This window comes from Cariama cristata, unplaced genomic scaffold (assembly GCF_000690535.1).
Source record: "Cariama cristata isolate BGI_N322 unplaced genomic scaffold, ASM69053v1 scaffold2815, whole genome shotgun sequence".
Classification (NCBI taxonomy): Eukaryota; Metazoa; Chordata; class Aves; order Cariamiformes; family Cariamidae; genus Cariama; species Cariama cristata.
The window spans coordinates 4,063-20,200 of NW_009616773.1; the positions used below are offsets into that span (position 1 = coordinate 4,063).

At 39.8% G+C, this 16,138-nt stretch overlaps 1 protein-coding gene across 1 annotated transcript; it reads left to right on the top strand.

The window, feature by feature from the left end:
* The first annotated feature begins 3,194 nt into the window (after nt 1-3,194).
* LOC104161745 (chromosome unknown open reading frame, human C1orf198) lies at nt 3,195-15,606 on the top strand. The gene is made up of 3 exons (XM_009700278.1): nt 3,195-3,239; nt 12,767-13,318; nt 15,262-15,606. Exons 2-3 carry the CDS (start codon nt 12,773-12,775, stop codon nt 15,316-15,318), a joined length of 603 nt encoding a protein of 200 aa, XP_009698580.1. The 5' UTR covers nt 3,195-3,239; nt 12,767-12,772; the 3' UTR covers nt 15,319-15,606.
* The last annotated feature ends 532 nt before the right edge of the window (nt 15,607-16,138 follow it).

Here is a 16,138-nt window from a genome sequence, read left to right on the forward strand (position 1 = left end):
CACCTGAAAGCAGATACGGTATTTGTTTTGCTTAGCCTTAAGAACTTTGGCACCAAGCCAAAGGATTGACCCTTTTATCTCCTGCTTAAAAATGCTTTAAAGCAAGAAATATTCAACATAGCAATAACTTTTGTGTTGGGCCTGTCATAGATTTGTCCTTTTCAAAAAATGAAAAATGCAGAACAGCTTTTGAGCGCAGTTAAACCCCAATAACCAGCAAGTCCTGTTCTGATAATACTTCTAAGATGCATTTGTTGGTGGGTTTGTGACTGCCTGGTCGCTGTCAGCTGCTCTGAGCAATGCTCATGTCAGATACACTGGCACGTTTCTAGCAGCGTTTTCCATTTTGAAAATCAGATGCTGTTTTGCAACAAGCTGCCTACATATAGCAAACGTAGTTTGTGATTCTTTTTTATATTTTCTGCAGCTGGTTGTTGAAGTCAAGTATACAACCGTATTTTTGCCTCTCTTTCTCTCTCTTTTTTTTTTTTTGGTAGCTATGAAATATGTTGCATGAGGCCCTGTTTCTTACAAATAGCTTCTTTAATGCTGGTGAACAAAAGTTTATTTATTTGCCTTCTTTCTGGAAGAAGGCTTTGTTGTATGCTGAAAACAAAAGCTGATCAGATATGGATCTATTCTAATTTGTGTTGATGATACATAGCCTTAAAGCCTTTTTCTCTAGAATTTCCACTCATAATTTACTTTTCTGAATATTGAAATAGTTGATGCTTTTACTCCCATTTTCTTCAAGCACGTGAGAACTTGTTCGTTCTACAGAAAGCAAAGTTATTTCTCAGGTTTTGTTGGTGGTAAACATGAATCAGGCACATTGGACAGGTCCACACAAAACTGTGGTGTTCTCCTGCTTCTCGGTTGGTCCTTTCCGTGTCCTCTGTGTGAGGACACAAGAGGTGGAGGCCACATTTTTCCCTTCCCTGACAATGGACCGAACCCAACAACTGTCTCCTTCATCCTAGCTTCAAGTACATTTCAAGTAATCACAGACATCAACTTCTTGAAGCTTTGCATCCTCAAACCATGTCTTATCCTATGTTATCCTTTGCTAGATCCCATGGAAGATCTCTTAAATGTGGGCAAAGCTCCTCAGACTTACTGGCTCTGAGGTGTGCTGGGCTGTGCAGCCTGAGATACAATGAGCCATCATTTTAAGAAGAAAAATCTGTGGTCCTTATTATTCAGGGAACTGCTCCTGCCTAACAAGTGTCTACTAATTCCATCTTTTGACATAATCTATGAAAGTCTTAGATTTTTGTCTCTGACAAGAACTTTTTAACAACTGGTACCAAAAGACCATCAATTCATTTCAGGAGCTTTTTGTTGGCCTAAGCTGGAGGCTGAGGTTACAAGTTGAGGTGCCAACAAGTGCAATGGCGGTTGAGAAAACATCCTCTACGGAATTATGTATCCTGGTGCATGACAACCTCCTACCTTCACTCTGCCTTCCCTGTGCTGCTTTTCTATCCCTCTCAGGTAGCCTTTTGTCAGCAGGGCTCGCTCACAGCAGTGTCATCCTCGCTGAGCTGAAGATGTGCAGGGAGCGCTGGGTGAAGAGGTGTCCCTCCCAGTGCTGTCTATAGTTGCCTCAAATACAGGAAAATAAAGAACTGGCTGTCTCATCCAGGATGAGGATGATCTTGACTCACTCCCAGATTTAAAACTGGTCCGTGGCTGGTTTGCGTGTCCTGTAAATGGCAAGAAGTCAGAGCTTCCTTTAAACTCCTTAGGTAAAACCCACTGACAGCTAAGCCCTCGTGTCTGGAGCTTTAAGGTGCTGTGACAGCATGTAGGAGCGTTACACTGTTTGCTGGACTTCGATTCTGTCCTTTGCTGCTGTGGTTGAAGTCAAGTACTGATTTGTCCAGACCCAATGTGGACAGAAGGGTTGTGGTCCTACCTTGTGTGTGAGACTCAGTCCAGTGTCTGGGCTTTCCTGTCTCTCTTCCCTCCTGGACCGTGATTCCTGTCATACGTGCTTCAGAAACGAAGTGCCAACTCCACCAGTTTCAGAGGCAAAGGATATGGGTCCTAAAATGATTTTGAAATAATTTGACGCTTAGCTGCTGCGAGTCATCCCACCTGAGTGGTGTGGTGTTCTCCTGTGGTCAGCAGCACTCCACGGTGCAAACACTGATGGAAGTTAGAATGGATACTAAAAGGCAGACTTCTACTCCCTTTGTTTCCCGTAAACATTAATAAATATGAGTATCTGTTTCCTAGAATGAGAGAACCTAGTATTACACTTGTCTTTTGGGCAAAATTTCCTGTACCAAATTTCCTTTTTGGCCAGAATGTGATCCAGCGGAGCCCAGGCCTTTCCTGTTAGATGCTCTCTATCAGCCCAGTTCTTTTTAAGAGCATGGGATCACCCTCATATATACCACAAATACTTTGCTGCTGGAAACCCTGTGTTTCACAGATGAGTAGTAGTTGGAGAATGACACATTTTCATGTTTAGGAGATGGTTTCAGACACTTCTAATTGTGATTCCATAGCCCATGGCCAGCAAAATCTGCCTGGGGTTGACGAATAAGAGATGGCAGATCAGGAGAATGCTATCAGATGTCTGAGAAATGTATTTCTATAAATTGGGATTTTACTCTGGACATGGTGTGATTCTTTCAACACTGCTGAATACTTATTTCAGACTGATCATCATTGAAGTGGCGTAATGATGTGTCTTGTCGGGGCTGGACCCAGCTGTAGCTTGGCCTGATGGACATGTGGCTGCCTGGTTGTACGTGTGCCCTTTGGTCTGCGGAGGGGAGGAAATGAGACTTTTTCCCTAAGGCCCCTGTTGCTCTTGTTGTTTCTGTGTGTTGCTAGTGGCTACCAAAGAAAATGCCTAGTAGAAAACTGGAAATAAAACACGCTTTAAAGCTATTTGTAGAGAAACCATTTCAAGAGATTTAGACCAGGTTAAACCTTTGTATATTTTGTAGGTTAAATTGGTATACTAATTGATAGTCTACCCCTCAGAGAACTTGCTTTCAGTCAGTCTTAAAACATAATCAGTGCCATCTCTAAGTAGTGCTCTCGCTTTTTAGAAAGTTCTGTGGTAGTGGTGGTTATGCTTCCAGCACCGCAATGTGATGTCATCTGTATGATGCTTCTGAGCAAGTAAAGCTGCTCTTCTGATTTTTAGTCATTCTTGAATTTTATTTCAGGACATAACTTGGCAAGATGAACACTCAGCTCCATTCTCCTGGGAAACGAAGGTAAATATGCCGCAATTTTATTTTTAATGTTGTTTTGTCGTTTTATACTGTTCCTTGAGCATCTGTATTGTCTTCATTTTGAGACTTGATAGACTAATTAGTCACCTTTTATTCTATGAGAGCTGTGTAAAGTGACCATCCTGCAAATGAAACGGGACTGGTGTTGCTTTGATTTATGTCAATAGACACACAAAATGTATTTAATGAACTAATGTTCTGCATTCAAGTGCAGGTGTAAAATTGATTCATTATAAATTTTTTGATTTTTTTTTTATTGTAAACTTTTTAAACAACTTTCCATGTTTAGCAAGACCAGTGTCTCAGATATGGTATAAACGTAGCTGCATTTCACTTTTGAAGACAGGAGTAAAGTAGCTAGGAAATGGGGTGAGAAAGGTACGGATACCTAGTAACTTCATTGGATTCTTTCTTAAAGCCTGTCTTAAGCGTCATCTTTTTGCTATGTACTAGAATGTAATGAAACTTGTCAACCTAGGGCTATGCTAGAAGCATTGTGTTATTTCCTCTCTGAAAGGCAGCTCCTTTGAAAAATAATGTCTTTCTGTGGTGGGTTGGGTTTGGGTTGTTTTGTTTGTGTGGGGTTTTTTGGGGCTTTTTTTTGTTGTCGTAGTTTTTTGACTTTGCTCTACCTCTGGTATCTTGTTAAAGCATTATTTGTGATGGGATTCTCATAAGGCTAACACAGAGCCAGAGTTCTCCATCTTTCTGAACACACAGTGTGAGGAAATGTAGTTGTGCCTTATTTGTGGTAGGAAATCAAGTTTAGTTCTTCTTGTTGAAGAAAATCTGGGAGCAAAAACAGCTCATTGCCTTTCTCACCTGGGTATGGTGGGCATGTTAATTTAACCACATGTTCCAGGCTTTGTGTTTTCTGGCTTTATCTGCCAGAGAAAGCTGCTTCTCCCCTGTTTCTTCCATTTTTTTGCCCTTGAAATATGTAGTTAATCATGTATGAGCTTATGAATATAATCTTAGCCTAATGCAGAGTAATTATTTGGAAATGCCAGTGAATACTAAATTAATCTGGTTGACCCTAGACTTGTTGTCAACCTTCCCTGCTCAAGGTCACTGCCTGTAGCTAGCACCCCATCTGTGCTTTGCTGATTAACCTGTAACTTGCTGTAACTCCTAGGTCCCTGCAGCCTACAGTGGTGCAGTTTTAAGAGAAACCGTTGCCACTCTTCACTTATCTTAAAACTCCCTTATAAGCTGTGGTGGGTCAGTGGACCCACTGGAAGATTTCCTGCAGTGGATGCCTGGTAGCCCAGGCAAGCCCTCCTGTCTTTCAAGACCCTTAGAAGAAGCAGCCACTGGCTTTTCGTTGAATGCTAAAGAGGCTTTTAGCATGGGTGTACTTGGGTGAAACTGTTGAGAAAAGAAAAGTAGTGAGAAGAGTGTGGACCTCATTGACAATAAGGTGAAAGAAATTATATGTTGGAGGCAGCGGTGTTGTCTCTCCCCTGTGTTTTGGTGCAAACCCTAAAACTCAGTTTTGGGAACATGGCAGCTATAATTGTATTTCAAAGTTCTGTCTTGTTAGGATTTTGTAAGTTCTGAGTACCTGAACTTCCTGGAGATAGTGCTTCATGTAATGCACTGACCAGTGATCCATGATAAGATGCATCTGCACTCAAATGGATTTTCTCTTTGACTGAGAATTGTGTTTTCTTTTAAATGCTTGTATGTCTAGTGAGGTGTTTTTCAACCCAGCCTGCGGTTTATCTATTGCTGACCAAGATTATTTTTGCTGTTCTCCTGGTGTCTTAAAGTGAGGGACCACAGTGGATAGATACTCTAGATTCCTGCTTTTCTGTAATGAATGGAGGATTGCAGAATGATATGGGAACACTCTTGTGACTGCTGGAAAAAAGTGAGGTGGGGAGAACGTTGCTTGAGAAATAATTGTCCTAGCTAACCAAGCTGTGCTTCCGTCCTTTCACCCACTCCTCCTTGCTGACCAGAGATAAAAGCTGTGCCTCAGGTGTAGGTTGAAAAATTGCATGACCTTTTCATTTAGCAAAACTCTAGAGAATCTATTTTGTCTGGCGTTACGGGATGTGGGTTGGTTGATTTGTGTGGGTTCTTTTGGTTTTTCCCCAGGGCTTCGTATTGTGTCAATCTTTCAGCCAAATCCTTCAACTGCTGAGTCTTCCATTTATAAAGGTGGAGATCTTGCTTTCATAGTTAGTCTTTGATCTCTTCCCTAACCAGTACTTTAATAAGGTAATAGTGGAAGGCAGTTTCTCCATGAGGTACCAGCTGAGGAAAGTGTCCTTGCCCAATTGGTCCAGCGTGGGGAAACAGTGAATAAACCTGAATGAGCTGTTTAATAAGGTTGACGTGTTGTGATGCACGTTTGGTGTCTTGTGAGCCAGCTCTGTTCCCACTGCTATGTCAGGCTGTCAGGCTCTTTCCATGAGCTCTACCCCATGACAGGTTATTCTTTCCATAATATTGTTTTCCCTGTTCTCTCTTTAATGCAGAGCTTTTGGTTTGGTTTAGGGTTTTTTGCATGTTATTGCTGTGATGGTGAAATTCCTTCGTTCTTTTGCAGCTTTGCATGAATGTGCTCTGGCTTACCCAAGGAAGGGAATGTGGTGTTCACTTTCTGCTTTTGCAGAGAAGGAGAAAGGAAAGTAGAGATGCGAATCAATAAAACCAATAGACTTTTTTTTTTTTTTAACATTGAGACTAAGAAAAATAAAGCAACATTTGTCTGTAACTAACACAGTCTGTAACTATCATAAACATAAATCGGTATTTGTAACTAACTTCAGGAAAACTGAGAGGGTAGCAAGAAGAGTAGAGAAGAGGGAAGGGCGTGTTCTCTGCCAGCTGGAGCCCCTCTCAGCTGTTACAGTGATGCCAATGGTGATCCCAGTTGATTAGGTATGGACAATGGATTCCCTAAGTCCATGACTGTCAAACTTACCCAGAGAACAGTTTACTAAATTGCTGCCGTTTGGGGCAGAACGTTATTGAAGGGCTTGGTAACTTCACTTCTCTCGAAAGTAAACTTTGTGTTCTCATTTTAAACACAAATGTGAAATGTGGCTTAAGTCATTTGTATCACAGCAAACACCTGAATATCCACCATTTTTAGCTGTTTGATGTGTATTAATGTCCTTGTCTTACCTCTTCATTTTTAAACCCCCAAACAAGGCAAACAAAGCAGAAATACAATGTAAATTGCAGAGTTAGCTGTTAGACAGCATTTAAAATACTAATATTTTTAGTAGAAAACTGTAGCACTTCTCGGAAGGAAAACTACTTGGGAAGCAACAAGTTCTCATGGCACTGCAAATAAACTGACATTTTAAAACTAGAGATTGAATTGGAAGGAGTGATTTGGTTCATGGGTGGAGCCCTCATGAACATAAAGTCTTCAAATGTGGGTTACATTTTTAACTGGAGCTAAAGCCAGGTTTATAAATTTAGGGCGTTCTATTTATGGCTTCAGGTTTAAGTGAGATGAAAGCTGACATTTTGGCTGAGTTTAGCCTTTGAAGTTTCTTGGTTTGTTTGAAGTAAAAATCCAGTGAAACTCAACACAAACCCCGAGATATAAATGGAAAACAAGAATCATGCCTGGGTTTGGAAATAAAACTTTTCTGCAAGTCTTCCTGAACTCAGAACTTTCTGGTTTTGGTGTGTTTTGTTGTTTGTTTTTTTTTTAAATTAATTTAGTAGTGGGCAGAAGATATAATTTCAGTCTGCCGCCTTAGCTAACACTGAATGCACAGAGCAGCATGGGAATAAATTGGAATCTATTTCTAATTCATGCTATTAACTAAAATAGGTTTTATTCCAAATGCTTTAAAACGACAAATGCACATCTAAAAATTCGTTGATCTTGATACAGGTAAAATAATTGCAAAAGTAGCTTTAGAGAGTCCTTTTTGTATTTTTTTTTTTTTTTTTAAATCCTGGCTTTTTCCATCCTTCAGCTCTTCTCTGCTTTCAACAGGCCCTCAGAGATTTGTTGAAAAGGGAAGCCTTCAAGGCATATTTAAAAACAAACCAACCAAAAAAAAGCAAAAGGAGAAAGTGTCAAGCTTCAATCCCTTCAGTAATCTGGTTGCTGCCTCCCTATCTGAATTTCCTAATTATATTGCTACAGAAGTGATCTAATCCCAGCAATGATTTAGAAAGAAAAAAATTAAGTTGCACTTAAAAAATGTGGTTTGCAAATTGTTTACTTTATCTAAAATTAAAAGACAGTCTTCAATATCCTTCTTTGTACAAGTCCGAGTTGTTTTTGTGGTTTGTGTTGTGGGGTGGTGGGTTTTTTTTTTTAGTAGGAGAAAGTGGCAGAAAATAATTTTTTCTCCCTCCTTAGCAGTGTGATATTAGGATTGTTTGTAACAAACTAGGCTTCGATGTGATTATTTTTATCAAGCTGGCATAAATGGCAATGCTTCCTTGGAAGGAAAGAAGAGTGATGCCTGAGGTTTTGGGTTTTCCCTTCCCTTTTTTGATCTAGACTACAGATGTTTAAAACACAGTGCTGGAAGACTAATGTTGACTATTGGTTCTTGAGCAAGAAACCCTCAACTTGCAGTAACAGTAGCTCTGTTCAAGGTTTATTTTAATCTGCATGGCCAGACGTTCTTGGCTAAGGATTGAATTACCTGCATCAGTCTTTAGACAGTTGGTTTTGAGCGTCAAGCCATGCGTGTACCAGATGCTGTCAGTATGAGTTTGCTCAGGCTAACCAGTAACAGTGGCAGACCAGAATGCTGTTCCTATCACTAAAGAGGAGATCACAAAATTTCCTCCGAAGCTCCACGCTATGTATCTTCGGCATTGTCTTTCTGTATGGACTGAAATTATTTAGGTTGTTTTTGAGTGCTTTGCTCTATTTTTGTCCTTGCAATTGGTCTCTGCTGAGCTAAGGATTTCTTTCTGACTCTGAAAAAGATCCTGAAAACGCCCACGGTGCGCACAGGAAACAAAGGAAAAACTGCAGCTACTTTGGATCCCGTATTTATTTTGGTTTTGTCCATTCAGCAAAGCAAAGTCATCTTCTAAATAATTTTAAACTTGGCTTTCTTACCTCTGCATATATCAGGCTATGCTTAAAACAAGTTGCTTTTGACAATGTTTCTGCAGTCTTTGTCTCAACAATTTGGATTTTTCAGGCTGCCAAGCAAAACAATTTGTTTTGGCTGTGTTTGCTTGACTGTTTAGTAAAATACTACACATTCCTGATGAGTGAATAAGATGCTTCAAAAAAAAAAAAAAAAGCTCCTGGGTTCTTTGTGGTCATCTTGTTTTTAATATAGAGTTATGAACTGAGACATGATTTTATACAGTATTATTAAATCTTAACATTCTTAGTGTTTGTTGCCTCTGTTTTAGAATACATTGTTTCCCATGAGTATATAAAGTCAGTATTAAAATTTGGTGGATTATCCTGCCCTGGGACTGAAGTTCGGTCTAAATTTTTTAATCCAATAAATAAAATTCCTGAATACATTAACACTTTTTAAGTGTTTTTAAGTAAGGTCTTTTTAAGGAAAGATGGACATGTAACTTCCTAAAAACTGCGATTTTTAATGTTAGTTATATTTAATAGACAGAAGATGACCCAAGACCTAGCCATCCTTTATTTCAGCCCTTGCAGTGGTTTGGGACCAGTGGGATAAGACTGAAAAGAACACAGACTTCTAGGTTTGCTCTGCCTCAAAATACTACTTCATGTGTGCTTTCATGTGCACTCTCCCTCGCCCTCGCTCTCTTAATGTGTTGAGAATGACTTGCTTTTGCAATATCTTGAAAATACTAATGCTATTAATAGCTTTTATTTGAATTCTAGTAACGTCTAGAAATTGGAGTTGGAACTGTAGTAGCCTGTCTGTAAACTCTCAAGACTTCTCAGCTGAACAGTTCCCAGAAATACAATTTGGACAAATGGTAGGAAAAAGAAAGTATTTTTATTTTATTCCGTAGATGAGGAATTAAAGTACAGAAACTGCAGCTCATGTAAAGCTGTATAAAAATCTATGAAAGCAGCTGGGGACTGAAACCCTATCTCTAGAATGCCAAACAGTGCCTAAATGACAATTCACTTTTGACCATCAAATCTTGCCCGAGGAAAGCGATATGGCCCTTTACTGACTAGCTGCTACCCTAGGTTTGACTGGGGCCAGGAGGGATGTGCATCAAGATATTGTCATGGCTGGCAAACCTAAAGGAAAAGGAAGTGGGTTTTGAGGGGTAACGGTCTTTTAATTGTCATTTTCTTCCCTCTTCTGCAGACCCAATCAATTGCCAGTTTGCAATCTGATGTAAGAAATTGAGAACAGAACACCAATTAAACTTGCATTTCTAGTGTCTAGTGACTCATTAGAACATGCAGTGCTACTCATGACTTTAGATGTCAGCATGGGGTGTTTCGCATATGGGTCTTCTCCATCTCTATGTGAAATTATCTCCCTACTTATACTGCTGCTCTGGTGGTTTTTTGGGGGCGGAGGGGGAAGGTGTTTATAGTATTTTATTGCCGATTTTGTGACTTGAGAGACACTGCATATTAATAATTCTTTTTTCATCAGCTACATTTCTTAGGGCTTTAGATGTCTTAAGTAACCTTGAAAGTCACATAGAAGCATTATATATTTCAGGGAAAATAGAATAGCTTATGACTGATCCACAGAAGTTCTTGGCTTCTCAAGCTAAATGCTGGAGGCAGAATTACACATCTGACCTCTCAGGGCTGTATGTACATCATGCTGAGACGCAGTGCTCTCAGAACCTGTCGGGGTAGTCTTGTTTCTTCGCTTTCCTTAGGGAAGAAAGCAAAATCCTGCAGAAGTATTTTCATTTGGATTATTCCGTGTCAGGTTATGAACTGCTTGATCTCCAAAGCATACCGTGACACAAATATGCAATCTTAAATGTCGAGTGATCCTGCCTTCTGAAAGGGAAAGGTGCACCCCACGGTCTCTGTTCTAAAAGGACAAAGAGGGCATCCTCTCCAGAAGATGCATCCACGAGTGGGTTGGAGAGGGTACAACTGCCTGAAGTTGTGCTGCATTGCCACGCTCTTCTCTCCTCTAGAAATGCTCTGCCACTTCGAAACCAGACCTCTGAGTTGATATTTGCATCCATACGAAAGAACATAGAACATGACCACAGGCAGTGGCTTTTGCTCCACGGCATATAAAACTTCCCAGGAGGCCTGGCTTTACTTGTCTGTCTTGCTGCCGTTGAAAGGCAAAACCATCTCGTTGGTTTTCCTTTTTCTAATTTTTGTTCTAACAGACCCCTGCTTCCCTTCCATCAGTGTTTTTCCTGGGTTTTGTTTCCAGCACTATTCTGGTGGATCTGGGGCTGTGATGGCCCCTCTGGACACTGACCTTCCCCCTGTTGGGGGCTGCTGGGGGAAGGAATCATTTTACTGGAACTGACTGCTGCTGTGGTGGCCTTTAGCTACTGTCACCTCGAGTGTGAGCCCTGGGGCAGGCTACTCAAAAGAAAGAAGACTATAGAAGGATGGGAAGTAGCACGCTTTTAATTCCTACGTGACAAGGTACTTCAGTCTTCCAAGATGGATTTGTTTTTAATTTTTCCCTTGGATATTACGGAAGTGCAGGTCTATTTTATATTGTGTTGTGGGTTTTTTAAGCTGGGATTTTATCGGTTCTGAAGTCTTAAAGCATCTTAACTTCAGGGTGGTTAATCTCTATTCAGTAGTATTGCCAAATGAGCTTAGGGAAATAAATCTCTGTATTTTAATATAGGGAATGGCAATCACTGTAAATAATCCTCAACACCATTGCATCAGTAGTTTGTTTATGCAGAATTTATCTAAGGAAAAATCTCCTGCTCTTAACTTTGTCATGACTTTTGTTTAAAAAAAAAAAGGGGGAGCGCTAAGGTTTTTCGTCATAGTTTTTTGCGGGCAGGGTGAGGTGTGGAGCTGTTTGGCAAGAGTTGGATGTATCCTTGCACTCACCATATTCTAGCTGAGCTATAATTACTTACAGCTTCTTTATGTTCTACGTCTTTTGATAACACAGTATATTCTTAATGAAAAAACGGAACTTGGTGCTTCCTTGCCTATCACCTTGGAAAAATATCTAATGTATCTGATTCTTTAGAAAGGCTGGATATTAGTCCATGAATCAAATTATGTGTAGGCAGCTGCTGACTGTTAAAAAAAATAGTTTTATAAATAATCAGTTGTTGAGTTAACATTTGCACTTTGATGAGAAGTTTCTGAATATTAAATACTGGGCATGCGAGACCTGCTAGGTCTAGAGTCCCTTTGAACTTAACATGCACAATAATGTAGGACTCGAGATCAAACACTTCTAGTGAAAATGATATGCAATTAGGACTTGCTTTAGATTCAGGCCCATAGATGCTATTGCAGTTTTATTCAGGAAAGGCCAGGTAATGAAGTAGAATAGGAAAAACATCACAAATCTGTAATGAACTTCAAAGGTGTCTATTAACCGCTTGTAGCAAAAGCGAGTATTTGAAATGTCCTCTATTTTTTTTACCAAAAATAATCAGGGCCATAATGACAACAGCATAACTTTAACAGTAAATGCAATTTATTTTTTTTTTTTGGCATTGTGTGTTCCATTTTACAGACAAAAGGCTAGACATTAGGTTGTTCTTTTCTGGGACTTGCTATGGTGCTGTGCTCCTAAATACAGTAATGCTTACGTGTTCCTCAGAGTGAAATAACGCTTAACTTTCATTAGCCTAAAGAGTGTCCAGCTAGTTGACAGTCAAGATTACTGAAGTGGTGATAAGTAAAATGAATATTTTGAAGTACTGGTCCCTTTTGGGTGGCTTTTGCAAGGTCTGTATCATGCTTTAACAGTGGTCACTTGCTTCCTTGACCCAGTGTTACCTCTCAGAAATGAATACAGCTGTATGTACTGCAAGTAAAAACAAAACAAAGCTCTGGAATAAGTGAAGAACTGGTCCTGCTGGAGTTGTTTCTCTTCCTTCAGGGGGGCATTAGAATTGAAAAAACCACTTATCTATGCATACCCATTACATCTAATCCTTTATCTTGGAATTAGATGGAGTTGTAACACGTTGCCAACTATTTCAAAATACTATAATGGAAGATTGCCTTTTAAACTACACTGTAAAGCTTTTTTGCCTTATGTTTTCATATAAAACGTCTGTGGCTTTCAAAATGCATCCTCAACTGTTCTGATGTTTTAGTGCTGTGCATGCTATGCACTGCTGTCTTGGATGGCACTGAGTAACTCAAATACGATTGCTTTCTCTGACTCCTCTGCAGCAGGTCTAAGGCTCTTACGTTTGCTTGCCGTTCAGACTTTTAAAAATTACCATTTTTGTGTAGCTACAAAGGTAGACATTTATGGAGAAAATAAGTTAGCTTTGCTGTGGTATCTACTGTCTGGGAGTTGCCTAGCCGTGAGCAAAGGTGTTACGTATATGCATGAAGATCAGAAGTTTAAAACTGTGTCTTTGTGAAGGGCTTTGAAATACTGTTTTTGTTTAATCCTGAACAGAGTCAGATGGAGTTCAGCGTTGCATCTCTGTCCATACAAGAACAAAGTGGTGCTCAGTTGCAAAATGAACAGAGGCAACCCGTTAAAGCAGCACCTGGTGTCCAAGTCCCTAAATCTTCTCAGGCCAATAAGACCCCTGTCTCTGATGGGTTGATAGCATCCAGAAAGGAAGAGGAGTCCTCTTTCTGGAAGATAAATGCAGAGCGCTCAAAGTTTGAAGGAGACAAGTCTGAGTTCCAGTCCCTGACCCCCAGCCAGATCAAGTCCATGGAGAAAGGAGAGAAACCCCTTCCCTCTTTTTACAGACAGGAGTCTACTCCAAAGGAGATGGCAAAAGCTGAGAAGCCCAGCATAGCTAAACCAGAGAAGTCTGTGGTCCCCAGCCTACCTTCTGTATCTCTCGAATGGGAGAAACCTCGACCCACTCAACTCCCCGCTAGTTCTCTAGATGACTTCTTTCTTCCTGACCCACCACAGGACCTGGCACCTTCTAGGACAAACAAGGAAGATACTGATGGTACTACACTTACAGATCCACAAATGCCTGGACAGGTAAGGACTGCATATCCACTGTCCTTAGATTTAAAAAATGGATGGTACGTTAAAACCTGAAAAAGCCACTCTAGAAGATTAGGGACTCCATAAAGCATTAAGCATAGCTAAACTTGCTGGCTTTTTACCCTGCAAATTTCAAGAAGCCCATTTAACCAACACATTAACTGCTATTGTTTGTTTCAATCAAGTATTTTTTAACATAGTAAAATGCATAGGATAAAGGCATCGTTTAAATATAATACCAGAAATGCTGACATGGCATCCTGGCTAACTGACAGCAAGCCACCTAACAGTTTGGGGTTAAGAGTTTACTGTATGAAGTAAGAGAGTAGAGTGTGTGGTTTTTTTCTTGAAACAGCAAAACACTTAACAGAAGAAAGAAGGTTTTTTAACTTGAAAAGTAGATTAACTAGAGTCTAGGATCCTTTATTGGTACACACAGCATAGTGGTGAATGGTGAACTGGTTTCTCAGCTGTTTTGAGTGGTAGCCCAACAGCCACTTCCCAGTGCTTTCTCCCAGGCAGCTGGGCTGCTTTCAAATGTGTTTTCTCTTGAAGTCCAAAATGGAAATGGAATGAGCTTCCAGAATTAGCCTTCTCAATGTTTGGGTTTGTTTTTTTTAATGTAAAAAAACCCAAACAACCCAACAAAAAAAATAACCTTAAGCAGCTCAGTAGCCAATTGAAGCTATTTAAAAAGGAGGCACTGATCTGCGAGAAAAGAGAGGGAACAACAGGGTATGACACGGTGAGGGAAAGAAAAGGAAGAGATCTGAAGCCTGAGAACTGTGAAGCAGAGAAGAGGAGTGGTTCTTCAAACAGAGCTATGCCATTCTGTTTGGAATCTGTAGCATCACTCTGGCATAAGCCTGACACATTACTGTATACCTTCAGCATGTCGCATAGCTTTTTCTCTACCATATTTCCCAACAGTGAGAGTTTAAATTCCAAACAAGATGATGTAAGGTCAGAAAGATGCAGGATGAGGTAAATACTTGCAAGAGAAGTAAGCAGCAGCACTTAGGAGAAAACAATACTTAAGCCACTTCAGTATTTGGAGCCCTATGTTTAGTTATTTTTATCTGAGGCTGAAAGATAATGCTTCTTGAGCTGTTTTGCTACAAATTGTGACTGTGGTAGTCCTTTAATTTTAGTTAAAGGCTTTATCATGTTTTCCTACAAATTAATGATTTGTTACAGTTTTAATTCCTTTGTGAATGTCTTCTAGCTAACTGAAATAGTTTGAAAAGCCTGATTTTTCTCTCTGTGGAGAAACAGTCCTCCCATGTGAAAACGTCAACAGAGTAGCAGAGAAGATAGTATGACAGAATTTTCTTCGTTTCCTCTTTTCTGAATTATCTTCCCTGTTCTGGGGAAGAGAGCCATGCTCTAGGAAGAGAGTCTGGAGACTCGGCCGTGTCCCTTGAATAGTCTTCCTAAACACTAAAACCACTTTAAATGTCATGGCTGAAAGTGCAGCACTGCAGGAGTCAGCGTGTTCTTGATAGCCCAGTAAATAACTTGTCAACAAAGTTTAAACTGTGTAGTTTTCTGGAAACAACTGTCTTTCATTGTGACAGGCAATCCATTGAATTAGCGATGCTTGCGTTCTGTGTTTGTTTCATCCTTTGCAATTCCTGCTCTAGTCTACAAATTGATCTTTATGAATTTTTCCATGGGGGGTGGGGGAATAACATTTTGCCTGCAGACCACTACAAGAATTTTATTTTTATCTGGAATTGCCTTTTTGATCATTGTGAGTATTTTTCCATGTCTAGCATTTCCTGGTGTAGGTTCTTAGGTATCCTAGAGCAAGTTGAAGAACTTGAAATATTGGCAGACAACATTTTAAACTTTCTTTTGTAGATAGGCAGCCAAGTACTGAGTTTGTAATACCATAATTAGCAACCACATCTTATTTCTTTTTTTTTCCTTTGCAGACTAGTACAAGCAATGTTATCTTGAAGACTGGCTTTGATTTTCTAGACAACTGGTAAAAGATACTTCAAAATAGATCAAACAAATTTTGAAGAAGTGATGGAGTATCTTTCTCCTTGTATGTTAATTTACTAGCATTTGTGTCTTTTTCTAGAAGTAACTTTCAAACTCTTAAATGTTGCCTTTGTATAAACTTTTGTAATACCGTATGTGTTTCTGTTTTTTTAAACAGTGATAGAAGTGTGGTTTCATTTGGATATTTTTTTAATATCTGTTAAGATTTTTAGTAGCTACTGTATTGAGAGGGTGGGAGAAGTTACCATACATGTGTTAAAGAAAAACAAATGAGAGTCTTCATATCCTAGAAATGGAACCTGCAGGACCAGATTGCTGTTTTCAACCGAAACCTTGCTAGCACAGCTTGTAAGAAATAGCGTTGCACACGCAATGGTTCCAAATAAGCAAATAGTTCCGTACTTCAGATAACTAGCAGAAACATTATGAAAAGTAAGCATATAGAAGAATTGCATTGATTTCTGTATTTCATTTAGTTTCAAAGTAACTTTTGTACCACTTGTTTGAAAACACTTTTCTTTTGAAGAGGGCAAAGGCATTGCCAAAATGATGGATGCAAAGAAGCACAGTGTCTGTACCCTACAAACCTGTTAAAATAACATCAGAGTGTTTTAAAAAAATGACCTGGGGAAATGACAGGCATTTCTGGTCTTTGGATTCAAGACTCAGGGGTGGGTGGAGGGGAATGGGACAACGCCTAATGAATGGGAGAAACTGTCTTCAGGGAACACAAGCCTAATGATTTCACTGCTTCCTTCCTAGAGCATAGCTCTTCCTAATTGTAGTGCTGGAAGTACAGCACTG